Genomic DNA, 13,094 nt, shown 5'->3' with positions numbered 1-13,094 from the left:
AACAGGACAAGAACAATGAAGCCAGCAAGTTCAACCTTGTCAACCTAGGAAATTAAACTACTAGGGCAAGACTGAAGTTTAAGTCACCCCGTCCCAGAATTCTGAGTCAGCACATGGCTGTCTTCAACCTCTGAACTAGCCCATGGCTCCAGTATTAGGAGCAAGAACTACTTTTCCTGCACTTGTCAGGTTCTTCATCACAAACAAGTATCTTAAAGTTAAGTTGCACCAGGGAAATCCTACAGCTCTTATTCATCATATTTTTTGTAGATACCAGTACTTACAGGAAGTTTGTCAGGCTCATGTTTTCCCCAAAGACCTGAGTAAATACAGATTTAAGAACTATCCCCAAACCTTTTCGGCAGCCATACAATTGAGAGAAAGGGTTTGTAAAGGGCTACCCTACCCCTCTTCAGCATTAATGAACCACAACAGCTTTATTTTACAACATAACCTTGGAAAGAAAGCAATGACCCTGGTCTTGCTGTGCTCTGCCTTGCCACAGCCCTTCCAGAAATAATGATTTCTACCTGAAGCAGCAGCTGAGCTGTCAGTTTTTCACTCCCTTCATCTGTATGCCACTGTCATGGGAAGCTTCAGAGAAGGGCTGCAATGCTCACCCGACTCAATGGGAGGGTTACGGATAACATCAGAAATCGTCTGGTGAACTTCAGGAGTCAAACCTGCTCGCTCCAGGTTGACGGGGTAGCCAGCTTTCAGTGCCTGGAACAGGTGAGTGCCAACCTCAGAAAGAGGTAGAGATCTGCTCTCACTGATAGTCCTCTAGGAAAACAAAGGCAGAAGGGATTGAGATGGCAGAATTGTCACCTCTTAAAACATTTGCCTTGAAGAAAAGTATCTCAAATTATCTGCCTAAACTTGTACTTTTCAATGAGATTTAACATCTTCCTTGGAAGAACAGGTTTCAAGCTTCTACCCATTTTCCTTAGACAATACACATACTATGCATATAAACATCAGGATTAGTGGCTACAGAGCATCTTAGTAATTATACATTTAATAATTAAACATTTAATTATACCCATTAAGAATTATACAACTATTTCTTGTTAATTAGTCCTTAGGTACACTTTTAAGTTAGGGATTACCTAACAAGGTTTACCCATGCTCTTGGGAGAGGCAAAACAAAACTCAGCACAACTTTTGTTTCCTATTGTAGAATTAAAAATAAAACTACATCAAAGCAGCTTATAAGGCTCGTCTCCACAGGGTACATGGCATGATGCCACTTAGCCACATGCTCTGGAGCATGTCAACAAACTTGGTTGTGACAGGTAACTTGTACTCGACTTTTTTTGTAACAGGTAGACACAGCTCAAATCTGAACTAGAAAGCCACAATAATACTTAGCACTTAAGGCTTCCGTTTTGCGTTGAATGTTGCCAGGAGCTGCGTTTCTTGGCATGGAGGTCTTATGCGTGGGTATGGCATACGGCAAGGATGGGGACTTACTACCCAAACCAGAGTTAATGAAATTTATCCCAGTGGTTATTAACCATAAAGATATCCCTTTATCGGGCCCTGTGCTTGGTGTCTTTTCCAGCAGGATCAGGAAGTTTTTACTGTATGTCCTTACTAGTATGAAAAGGCAGAACAGTATCAGTCAGAACTAACACATGCAATAGAAAAGAATGCTGCTAACTCCAATGAAATAGGGCAGTGAAGTGACAGCAACCATTCTGCCTGATGCCTGCCAATCTGCACAGGCATCTTAACAAATAAGGAGCTGTATCTTATCTCCCTGCATCCCACCTCACAGCAAGCCAAGTTTCTCATACTTTTACCTATCCATAGCATTAAATTAGATGAGGTACCACTAGGCAGGAAAGTATTTTAAAGTAATCCCACCCCAGACGATGTAAGAGAACTTACAAATCCCCCTCCTCTAGACAAAGCAACCCCTCCATTAGTTTTCATAAAGGAAGTGACCTCCACAGGGAGTAGCCTACCACAGAGAGATTTTTTTCTTGGAATAGGACATATGTAACATGCTCCGAGGGAGACAGGGCTCTAGTATGCTTCCAAGGAGATGCTTTTTTCTGATCTTTAAATCCAGATGGAGAGAATGCGTCAGTCTAAGCAAGACAGAGAGAATTAATAAGAATTATAAACCAGTAACAACCAATGGATCACCTTCCCATACCTGAAGTTACCTAAAAGAGAAACGTCAATCAGGTCCATCTCAATGGAGAAACCTAAGTCCATGTTCCACGAAACAAAAAAAAAAAACCAAACAAACAAAAAAAAAAAAGCCCAAAAAAATAAACCCAAAGAGAATCCAGACAGACGTCCCATCTTAAATGAATAAGCATGGGATTGTTCAAGGGCCATGAAAAAAAACAAAGCAACACAGAAAACCAGCATCTGGGTCAACACAACTTCTTAGGTGTTACTCATTACACCCATAAAACCTAATAACTTTATTCTGATGGAATAAAACTATTCTGTCAGCACAAACTGTGGTATTCAGTCTGCTGCCTAACATGGGAACTCCTCTGTTTGTTTTCATCTTCTGCTCAAGACATACTCCTTGAAAAAAGCACCAAATCAGGAATGCTTTTGGTCTCCATTCCTAAATCATAATAGCTTCCTGTGAAGCAGAGTCTTCTCAAGCATTACAGAGAATTAGTATTGCTGCTCTACCTACTTTTTGGACTAGATAAATCCCTTTAAATGTAGATTTACATAGATATTAAGATCCCCCAAGCAAAACTGTTTTGTAGTTTCTCTAATCCTCCACTCTGTGGCTCCTCCTCCCTAGTGGTGTGTCTCATCAGTGACATAGAAGCCACTCTACAGAAAGTATTGCACAGAAGAAAATCAACTGTGAGAAAAGAACCAACATTTCCAACAGCTAGAAAGCTAAGCTCTTCAGCCAGTCTCCTAAGAAGAAGTTTAGAGAAAGCAAAGCCCTGCCCTCCTGGTCTACTGAGGAGTTAAGACATGATGAAGTAACACCTATATAAATTTGACCTCTAGCCCCAAATCATAATAACAAGATACAAGCTCTTGGTAACACCTATTGGACACTCAGCCTGGCCAGATGGGTGACCTTTATAAGGTTGTCCTGGACTTCCAGGATGGCCACAGCCAGTCTGGAACACCAGCCAGATCCCAACGACATTGCCAAGGAGCCCATTCAGATTTGGTGAGAACTCTGTACACAAGGTTAGCAAGCTTCACTCTCACACATGGGCAGAATAGCTGGGACACGGACTAACTCTGAAGGAGAAATCTGACAGCTACAGACCAAATTACACTGTTAATGCTCCTGCAAAGTAGCAGACACTGTCATAATTCATACCTGCAAGCCATTTACTTGGCAGAAGTCCTTAATTTCAGCCAGGAGAGGAATCAACATGGTGGATTTTGCTTCAGATACACCATCAATTCTCTTCACATTCTCAACAGTCGTAGGCCTGGTTTAGCATGAATAATAAAAGCTGTGGTAATGTTCTATGCCAGCGCTTTAAAACACCAGGTGTCTGTCAATGACCTGTGCTTGGCACACAGATCTATTATTGAAGACTTGAAAGTGTTACTTCTGCACCTTCATCATCTCTGCAACTATTTAAGTTCACCTCTTCTGCATCTGAATCATAAAGCTTGACTAGAGCAAAAACTTGAAGTTTGTTGCTTACTATTTTGGAGGATCAGTTTTCCACATACATCTTCATTTGCTTTACCTTCCAATAGCACATACCCCAGGGTTCCTACGTGGAACAACAACATACACATTCCCCAAGTAATGTTCTCTAGTGCCGTTTAGTAGCTGGAGAAGGCACTTCAGATGCATTATCAACTGAGCTGCTCCACAATACCCCCACATACAATGAGAAAAAAAATATGTAGTTTTTTTCCCCCTCCTTGCAGAACTTCAGAGCCACACTAAATTGTGCTTACTCTTTTACACCAGTTACCCATACAAAGTAAGGGACAGCTCCTGATCTGTAGCTGACCCTTAGCAGATAAGGGCTAGTAAAATTATTAAGACACAATGGAGAGAAGCAGATGGAATGTAAAGGATTAGTAGAACACACACTTTCCTCCTCTGACTCATCAACCTGACAGGAGGTTTGGACACAAAGACAAAAAGCAAGCCTGATGTCAACTGCTTAACTTATACCAGACAGTGGTCTACAAGGGTATTAAACAGAAATTCTCAAGAGAGCTGTTCCTCTACCCATGAGACACATGCTCCCAACAACAGCAGAAAAGGGATTTGTGACTTGGCTTGCAACCCTCTCAGTTTGTACAACACGTGTGCATATCCGCTTTACCTTATTCGGGCCATCTCCACCAGGATCTTATTGGTTGCCAAGACAGCTGGAGGAATTACCTTCTCATTAGCTACCTTCTGTCTAGCAGTCAGCAATTTGCCATAGAGAACAGTCTGTGAAGAGAGCCATATTCTCATAAAACAGCTCTAGATTGATGCAATTAATGAGAGGGAGAGTTACAGCTTCCCTCATCTTCCCACTAATATACAAAAAAATCTATGAACTATTAATCCATCTTAACATATTCAAATCTACTTTTAGGACTTCTGTTCAAAACTTTATAATATTAACAGCAGCCCCAGCCAGCTGCTCCAATATAGGATGACTGCTTTCTGCAATTCACTCATATCCTCCCTCTTCCCAAAACTTGCCTCTAGTTCTTTTTCTCGGGATGAAACAACAGGTTCTGAAGGCTTCAAAGGAGATCTGACCAATGAGCACTCTGCAATACTATCAAAAAAATAAAGAAGCAAGAAACGAGCCTGTGTTAGATCATTTTATTCAGGAACTTTGCACAAGGCTGTAGGAAAGCAGCAGCCCAACCTATTTTGACTTCTGACAACACCATCAGACTGCAGTCTGTCACCTTGTGCTAGTGCTGCACTCATACAGGAGTTGAACTGGTTGGGGCAGAACAAACACTATCCCTAACCTAACAGAAATCCTGTATCTGGTCCCATAACTTGAAAATACTCGTACTGGACAAAGCTCAAACAGCTGAAATAACACTTCTGTGGGGGGAAAAAAAAAACCCAACCAAAAACCCCCATCAGTATTCCTGTCAACAGCTAGATTCTCCTATTATTAACAAAAACATGTTTTGACAAGCAATTGTCCACTCATAACATCATTCTGACAGTATCCCACAAGAAACACCTTACATTACACCCCCACAGCTGATAATCTTGGCAAAAAGGGCTAATAACTTGAAAAGCATTAGTGACAAGAACACAGCTGCTGAGCTATAAGCAGAATTACCCGGTATTACTGCAAGGCACATCTGCCTAGAAAGCAGCACCACAGCTTCCAATCCAGAGGTGCACATACTTCAGGACATTCACCCCTAATTAGACTGCTGTGATTATACTGCAATTATCTGTTAGCAGACAAGCTAGGAGTAGGAGCATTCTTCCCTAAGCAAAGGGTGAAATAATACTTGTCTGGATCATAGCTGTACTCAAAATGATTTTTCTTCACATGGCTGCAGTGGCAGTTATTCACTCTGAGTGACATAATCCGGTTTTCCTGTTGTCTCCCAGCATAAGGCACAAAGGAGGAATCAAACTGCTCAGAAATGCAAGGTAGGTTTAATCTTAAGCACCACACAAGCCAGGAAAACAAATTACTTGGTCTGCTTTTTGCAGAAACTCGTTTCATTTCTTTTGACCTGAGGGAGCCTCAACCTCATTCAGTCTTCTCCAAACTAACACAGAAAGGCAGAAACCTACGTGCTCATTTACAGCCCCTGCACAAGGCACACAGGCAGTTCTGCCAGCTTTAAGAGAAAGTCACAACCTAATAACTATTTTGCTTGAATTATTATTTGCAAACTGCTTGGGAAATAAATGACTCTCCGTTTGTTACTTTAAGTCATTACAAGTTAAAATTCATTAGTTTCAACCTTCACATACAAGAGATTGAAAAAACATGGGCTCTGGAAAATCATTTAATCTAAATCTGCTGTTGCTCCATTTTTAGTGAGCATCTGCTGGTTTTCTTGCCTGGATTTGAAGTAATACCCGTGCGAAAGCTGCACTTCGGCCATTAATAAAGCTCACTTTGCCTGTGACACTGCAAGTACATGCAACTTGTCAAAGTCTAAGCCCATTACATGTTATAATAGTTCAATGTTTTGAAATATAATGCAGTGTACAATAAGTTTTACATGCTTGTCTTTTTTTTTTTTTTCTTTTCTTTTTAATACATTAAGCCTTTTCACCATCACTTCCCACAAGAAAACGCTGGGTTTAGGCATCCTGAAAACAGTATCCCTACCAATACAGTCAAAATCAGGTAATTCAGTGATATTTTAGAATACTGTACCTGTTAAGCATGTTATTGCTTCCTGGAAGAGTTTCACCTTTTCTCTCATATGCAAACATTTCATACAGAGACATCTATAAAAAAATATAAATAAATAGAAGAACGAGAACAAACAAATGCTGATTTACAATTCTTTTCAGCAAAGTTGTTAGCAACCAAATATTCTTTTGTAACACCATGAGACACTTCCAAGGTTTCTTGAATACAAGCATGGACAGACCACAGAGTGCAAGAGGGGTGATACACACAGACCTGCTTCACTGGAGACTGCCCTGCTCCTTTCTTAACTGGTGAGCGCTGCATTGAGGGCACAGATAAAGGTCTGCTGCTGTAAGGAAGTGAATTATATCTTAGTCAGGTCAAAGTTATTTGTACAGTGACACTGCCATTAAAAAAAATAAAAGTGTACTAAGCAAACTGATCTGAACTTTGTAAAGGGGTATGTTGGGCAAATCAAAAAAGTTCTTACTGATAAATTATTATAATCACCATTCTTGGAGAAAAAACACTGAGGACCTCAAAGCCTCTCAATGCTAAAACTAATAAGGAACAAGAACCATGTCGGCTGCATCAAGAGGAGCGTGGCTGCATCAAAAGGAGCGTGACCAGCAGGTCAAAGGTGATCCTGCCCCTCTACTCTGCTCTTGTGAGAGCCCCACTTGGAGTATGGTGTACAGTTCTGGTGCCTTCAACATAAATAGGACATGGAACTGTTGTAACAAGTCCAGAGGAGGGCCATGAGGATGATCAGGGGACTGGAGCACCTCCTGTATGAAGGTAGGCTGAGGAAGTTGGGGTTGTTCAGCCTGGAGAGGAGAAGGCTGCGTGGAGACCTCATAGCAGCTTTCCAGTATCTGAAGGGGACCTATAGGGATGCTGGGGAGGGACTCTTCATCAGGGACTGTAGTGACAGGACAAGGGGTAACGGGTTAAAACTTAAACAGGGGAAGTTTAGATTGGATATAAGGAGGAAATTCTTTCCTGTTAGGGTGGTGAGGCACTGGAATCAGTTGCCCAGGGAGGTTGTGAATGCTCCATCCCTGGCAGTGTTCAAGGCCAGGTTGGACAAAGCCTTGGGTGAGGTGGTTTAGTGTGAGTGTCCCTGCCCATGGCAGGGGGGTTGGAACTAGATGATCTTAAGGTCCTCTCCAACCCTAACTATTCTATGATTCTATGATTATGGAAGAAACAAAGGTATCTGTGACAAAACTTGAAAGATTCAGTTTTAAAGACTGCCATTACTAGAGAAAAAAAAACAGTACCAACTTTCTGGCTTACACTAAGCATACAGCTTTCCTGTTGCTTATGTTTAATAACCAGCATTTGTTTTGACAGGTAGAGAGTAGTTGAGAGTGCCACAACAGTAGAACATTAAAAGACAAAAGAAAATTGCTACTTTATGTTTACCCAATTTTGGTTTTGAGCAACAACCTAGACATCAAGACAGGCTCTTAAGACCAGCTCTGAAGAACTCTGTTCTATTATTATTTCTTGCCACAGCAAAGCCTCTGCAACCTCCAGTTCATTACCTTTCACTTCAGAATTAGTGTGTGTGCAGAACAACACAACACTGCTTATTAAATATACCCAGAAACAAAGAATTACAAGAAAATCTTCATGTTATTTTCTTGGAGCTCTGTCATCTGATGGCAATTACCTGACCACCACTGCAAAAAATACCCTACTTTTGCAGACATACTCACCAGGTCTTTAAACAGTTTAAATTTCACAGAAACACACAAAGTGTTAGAGATTTGCATTGAATCAATTCTTGAACCAAAGGCTTTCCCATTTCATTCTCAGCTTAAATGTTACAAAAAGTAGGTCAAGTGCATAACTGAGAAAAGTTGCTAGCTGCTCTGTTTCAAGTCTCACGGTATAACACATCAGCATTAGGAAGAACATCAGTCTTGATGGATCTTCCTCTCCCGTTTCTTGTCTTCAGCTGGTTACTTTCTCCATGAGAATGCACTGCTACAACATGCTTCCAGGCAACCCAGAAGGCACATGTTCTCTGAGTAGATCAGGTACTTTCACTACATTTCTCCACTAACTTTCCCAGTTACACAACCACTCCATTAGCTCCACTGAAAACCACAGTGATGATAGACTGTCCAATTTAAGCTGCAAAGACATGTCACTTTTCATACCAGCAGTCAGAGGTGTTTATCCAAGCACTCACAGTTAACTTCTTTAGCTCAAAATCACAGAGTGGTTTGGGTTGGAAAGGACCTTAAGATCATCCAGTTCCAACCCCACTGCCATGGGCAGGGACGCCTCACACTAAACCATGTCACCCAAGGCTCTGCCCAACCTGGCCTTGAACACCACCAGGGATGAAGCATTTATGACTTCTTTGGGCAACCTGTGCCAGTGCCTCACCACCCTCACAGTAAAGAATTCCTTCCTGATATCTAACTTGAACTTCCCCTGTTTCAGTATTAACCCATCACCCCTTTTCCTATCACTACAGTCTCTGATGAAGTGTCCTTCACCCGCAGCCTTGTAGGCCTTCTTCAGATACTGGAAGGCTGCTCTGAGGTCTCCATGCAGCCTCTCTTCTCCAGGCTGAACAGCCCCAATCTTCTCATACCTATCTTCGTATGGGAGGTGCTCCAGCCCCTGAACATCCTCATAGCCCTCCTCTGGACTTGCTCCAAAAGCTCCATGTCCTTCTTATGTTGAGGACACCAGAACTGCACACTTTGCTCCAAGTAGGGTCTCATGAGAGCAGAGTAGAGGAGCAGTTGTATTTTTGTATTATGATACAAATCAGGGAAAGTTATGGCTGGAAACTTCAAGTGCAGAAGTCTCCTGTCCAACCTAGCCATCTCCAGAAGCAGGCTCCAGAAACTGATCTGGTGTTACATTGATTGAAAAAAGCGCTAAAGAGAACACATGTACAATTACCTTCTAGGTGGTCTCTGAAGATTAAGGTCTTCACTGGAGTGTAGTAGAAGACTTGGATTTGAGTCAGATCCAGCTTTTAACAGCCAATTTCTACCCTGGAGGAAATAAACCTCATGGCTTAAATATAAATTATTGTGAGAAGCTTTTGATGGGCAAGTTTCACAACAAAAAGTACCTTTTGGGTAAGCACGCATGTGGTTGCAAAGACGTTACGCTTAGAGACTTCTTTGAGGAAACCTTCCATTATCAACTGTTGGCAGAGCAATTTCCACCAGTTCTCTGGCCACTCTTTTCCACTACCAAAGAGAGGGTGTCTTCGGTATCTGTTTGGCAAGCGTTGAGAACTCTAGAATTAGAGAAAGAACTGATTAGACTTCCCCAGTCCTTATGGAAGTTTCCAATATATCCAGTAAACCAGAAACCCGAGATTCAAGGATCATGTCCTCAAGAATAATTCTCCACAGAAGAACTTTACAGAAAAGTCCCAAGCAAAAATAGTTATTCAAGCTTCCATAATACCCATTACAATAACCACACATACAGCACCTCAATAACAGGAGCATAACACATGCCTATTGCCTCAGTTATGTCACAGTTCATGAAACTGAAGAGCAGTTTTACCTCTAGTACCCTAACCCACTCCTGTGCTTTCTGCCAAGGCTGTGACAAGATCATGACTTTCTTTTGCAGCAAGACCCCAGACAAACCTACACATAGATCATAGAACTATTAAAACAACTCCCTTCATGTATGGAGAAAGTTACAGAAGCAACACAGCCAACCATGCCAGTGAAGAAATTTATCTAGTGCAGTTTGCATTCAGACAGTTCAGGTCAGTGTTATATTAACTTAACCATTCTAGTTTTATTTAAAAAGGTGTACAGAGCTAAAAATAAGTTGATAAATCCTGTTTAAATCCCAGGACAGGAGCACAAAAGCCAGAAGCAGGCTTGCTATGCATCTGCTCTACTCTTCCTCTTTCCTTAATTGCAAAGTGTTTTCTGTTTGGTTGGGTTTTTGTTTTAAACAGTTGCTATTTACTTGTCTTATACTGCTGATTCGGACTAAAAAAGCTGATTAGCTCTTCTGTGTTTGATTCTCACCACCCCCTGAACTCACATCCCAAAGGGATGAGAACGGGCTAAAGCCTCTTTCACAGGAGAAACTCTTGGCATGAGCCTGAAAAGTTGATAACTTCTCTGAAACAGGGAAATAACAGGGGATCACACACTAGGAGGTAGAAGAGTCTTGGACAGAATTAAGTTTCTATTTATTGCTAGCATATGAAATCAACAGCAAGGCAGGCTTCAGACCCTGTTATTTGTAGACTTGCTGAATCCCTCTCCACTGAGGAAACTCCCATCTCCAGAGATACAGTAAGGAGCAATTTGAAGAACTTCAGACAGTCAAAGAGCTGCTATCCTGCATACATAGCAAGAGAGGATTGTTTAAGGCCTCTAGCAACAGGGGATAGAAGCTGGAGAAGCCAGGCACAGGCAAGAGTGACTCAGCTTGCTGCTGAATGGTACCAGGGCACAGAGTCCTGATGGTGAGCACAAGGGAGAAATCTAATCTGCTGGCAAAGAGAAAGAGCCAAGTCATATGTCTTCTCTTCTAGAGAGCCCTCACTCAATTTTTAATACACATTAAAGCAAGACTTACACTCCTGAGCTTCCAGTTATGCAAATTACAATAATTACTCCCATGACGCCACATTTTCAGAGCATGGTTGACTTGAAATTAAACAATAGAAATAATTATAAAAAGAATAAGCTGCAAAACAGTACAATTTGTGTCCATGTTTGGGCTCAGCATCACAGAATGCCTTGGAAAGACCTGAAGGTCATTCAGTTCCAACCCCCTGCCATGGGCAGGGATGCCTCACATTAGACCACGTCACCCAAGGCTCTATTCAACCTGGCCTTGAACACTGCCAAAGGATGGAGCATTCACCTCTTCTTTGGGCAACCTGTGCAGTGCCTCACCACCCTCACAGTAAACAACTTCTTCCTTATATCGAACCTGATATAAGGTTAGATATATAAGACAGGGTGGGGCCAGTTCTGTGCACGCTGCCCTTACCTAAAAAATCCACTGCGCAGGCTGGAAGGGTTTACTGACACTTGTCTGTATGGACAGGCGAGGGTCGAAACGGCAGTTGACAAGGTGCATGGCAAGCTGCAGATCCAACCTTGCATGGAGGCGGACCAGTGCATGGGTTGCTTGTGATTGCCCAGGAGATGTCAGTCCTAGTCGGACACTTCCTGATTGCCTAAGCTGCCTTTTCTCCAACCAGTTTTGCATATCCCACATGCTCTTGGTCATCATGCTTGTAGTAAGTGTGGTTAAAGCCCTTCCCAAAACTTCGTTTGTGAAGCCAAGCCATCAATCAATCAATCAAGATAAGATATATATCTTCCCTGTTTCAATTTAAACCCATCACCCCTTCTCTTATCACTACAGTCCCTCTCCAGCATCCTTGCAGGCCCCCTTCAGATACTGGAAGGGTGCTCTGAGGTCTCCACACAGCTTCTCTTCCCCAGGCTGAACAGCCCCAACTTTCTCAGCCTGTCTTCATACGGGAGGTGCTCCAGTCCCCTCATCATCCTCGTGGCCCTCCTCTGCACTTGTTCTAACAGTTCCGTGTCCTTTTTATGTTGAGGACACCAGAACTGCACACAATACTCCAAGTGGGGTTTCACGAGAGCAGAGTAGAGGGGCAGGATCACCTCCTTCGACCTGCTGGTCACGCTCCTTTTGACACAGCCAGTATGCGGGTGGCTTCTGGGCTGTGAGCACACACTGAGCTGGCTCATGTTGAGCTCCTTATCGACCTTATCGACCAACACCCCTAAGTCCTTCTCTGCAGGGCTGCTCCGAATCACATCTATGCCCAACCTGCAGCTGTGCATGGGATTTCCATGACCCAGATATAGGACCTTGCACTTGGCTTGGCTGAACTTCATGAGATTGGCATTGGCCACGTCTCAAGCGTGTCAAGGTCCCTCTAGATCCCATCCCTTCCCTTCAGCATATCAACCAAACCACACAGCTCAGTCTCGTCAGCAAACATGCTAAGGGTGCTCAGTCCCACTGTCTATGCAGCCAAAGATATTGAACAGGATTGGTCCCAACACCAGCCCCTGAGAGACAATACTCATTACCCATATCCATTTGGACACTGAGCTGCTGACCACAACAATCTGCATGTGGCCACCTAGCTAATTCCTTATCCAGCAGGTGTCCGTCCATCCATCAAATTGATGTCTCTCTAGTTTAGAGACAAGGATGTCGTGCAGGACAGTGTCAAACGCTTTGCACAAGTCCAGGCAGACAACATCAGCTGGATCATCATTTACAACTTGCTTAGGACTGACCAACAGAAGCCAAATGGCAAATGCAGCTTTGTACAAATGATTAAATGCTAGAGACACTACCTTAAGCTGCTTGCAACCAGTCACTGAGACTACTAGTAACAAAGTAATTGTTGAAATAAGTACAAATTCCCATGTTTGCTGATAAAAGAAGGCCTTAAGAGTTGCATATTCTTCTTTGTTTAGCGGGGTTAGTGTAGTATTTCTGTCAATGAAGCTTTAAATCAGTTTCCCAGAGGACCTTCTTCTCTTTCACAGAAGACTCAGCATCCATATCTTAAATGGATCGCGGTCTCCCTTGTGGTCCACGCAAAGACTGCTCCTCCTAACTGAGGAGCAACATGAATTATCCATATACCATACACAAACACTTAGAACAACATACCAGTCAGCCTCAGACAGATGTAGCACAAACTTACGGTGACATTTCATACTTTTGTTCTAAAGTATATATTGATCCAACAAA

At 42.5% G+C, this 13,094-nt stretch overlaps 1 protein-coding gene across 6 annotated transcripts in view; it reads right to left on the bottom strand.

Moving 5' to 3' along the window:
* The window catches only part of WRN (WRN RecQ like helicase), a 48,499-nt gene that overhangs the window by 4,043 nt on the left and 31,362 nt on the right, over positions 1–13,094 (bottom strand). For 5 of the 6 annotated variants that reach the window (XM_065685016.1, XM_065684975.1, XM_065684986.1 and 2 more), the window contains 9 exons: positions 9,430–9,600; positions 9,255–9,349; positions 6,597–6,672; positions 6,345–6,418; positions 4,673–4,751; positions 4,302–4,414; positions 3,326–3,440; positions 1,971–2,096; positions 621–783 (listed from right to left, as the gene is read on the bottom strand). In XM_065685016.1, the coding sequence (XP_065541088.1) occupies positions 621–783; positions 1,971–2,096; positions 3,326–3,440; positions 4,302–4,414; positions 4,673–4,751; positions 6,345–6,418; positions 6,597–6,672; positions 9,255–9,349; positions 9,430–9,600 (1,012 nt within the window). The remainder of the gene's footprint in view (positions 1–620; positions 784–1,970; positions 2,097–3,325; positions 3,441–4,301; positions 4,415–4,672; positions 4,752–6,344; positions 6,419–6,596; positions 6,673–9,254; positions 9,350–9,429; positions 9,601–13,094) is intronic. The other variant, XM_065684996.1, reaches the window with a different exon arrangement.

This window comes from Lathamus discolor, chromosome 1 (genome assembly GCF_037157495.1).
Source record: "Lathamus discolor isolate bLatDis1 chromosome 1, bLatDis1.hap1, whole genome shotgun sequence".
NCBI classification, from domain to species: domain Eukaryota; kingdom Metazoa; phylum Chordata; class Aves; order Psittaciformes; family Psittacidae; genus Lathamus; species Lathamus discolor.
The sequence above is the reverse complement of the archived record's forward strand: the minus strand, read 5'-3'. Positions and strand labels throughout refer to the sequence as shown.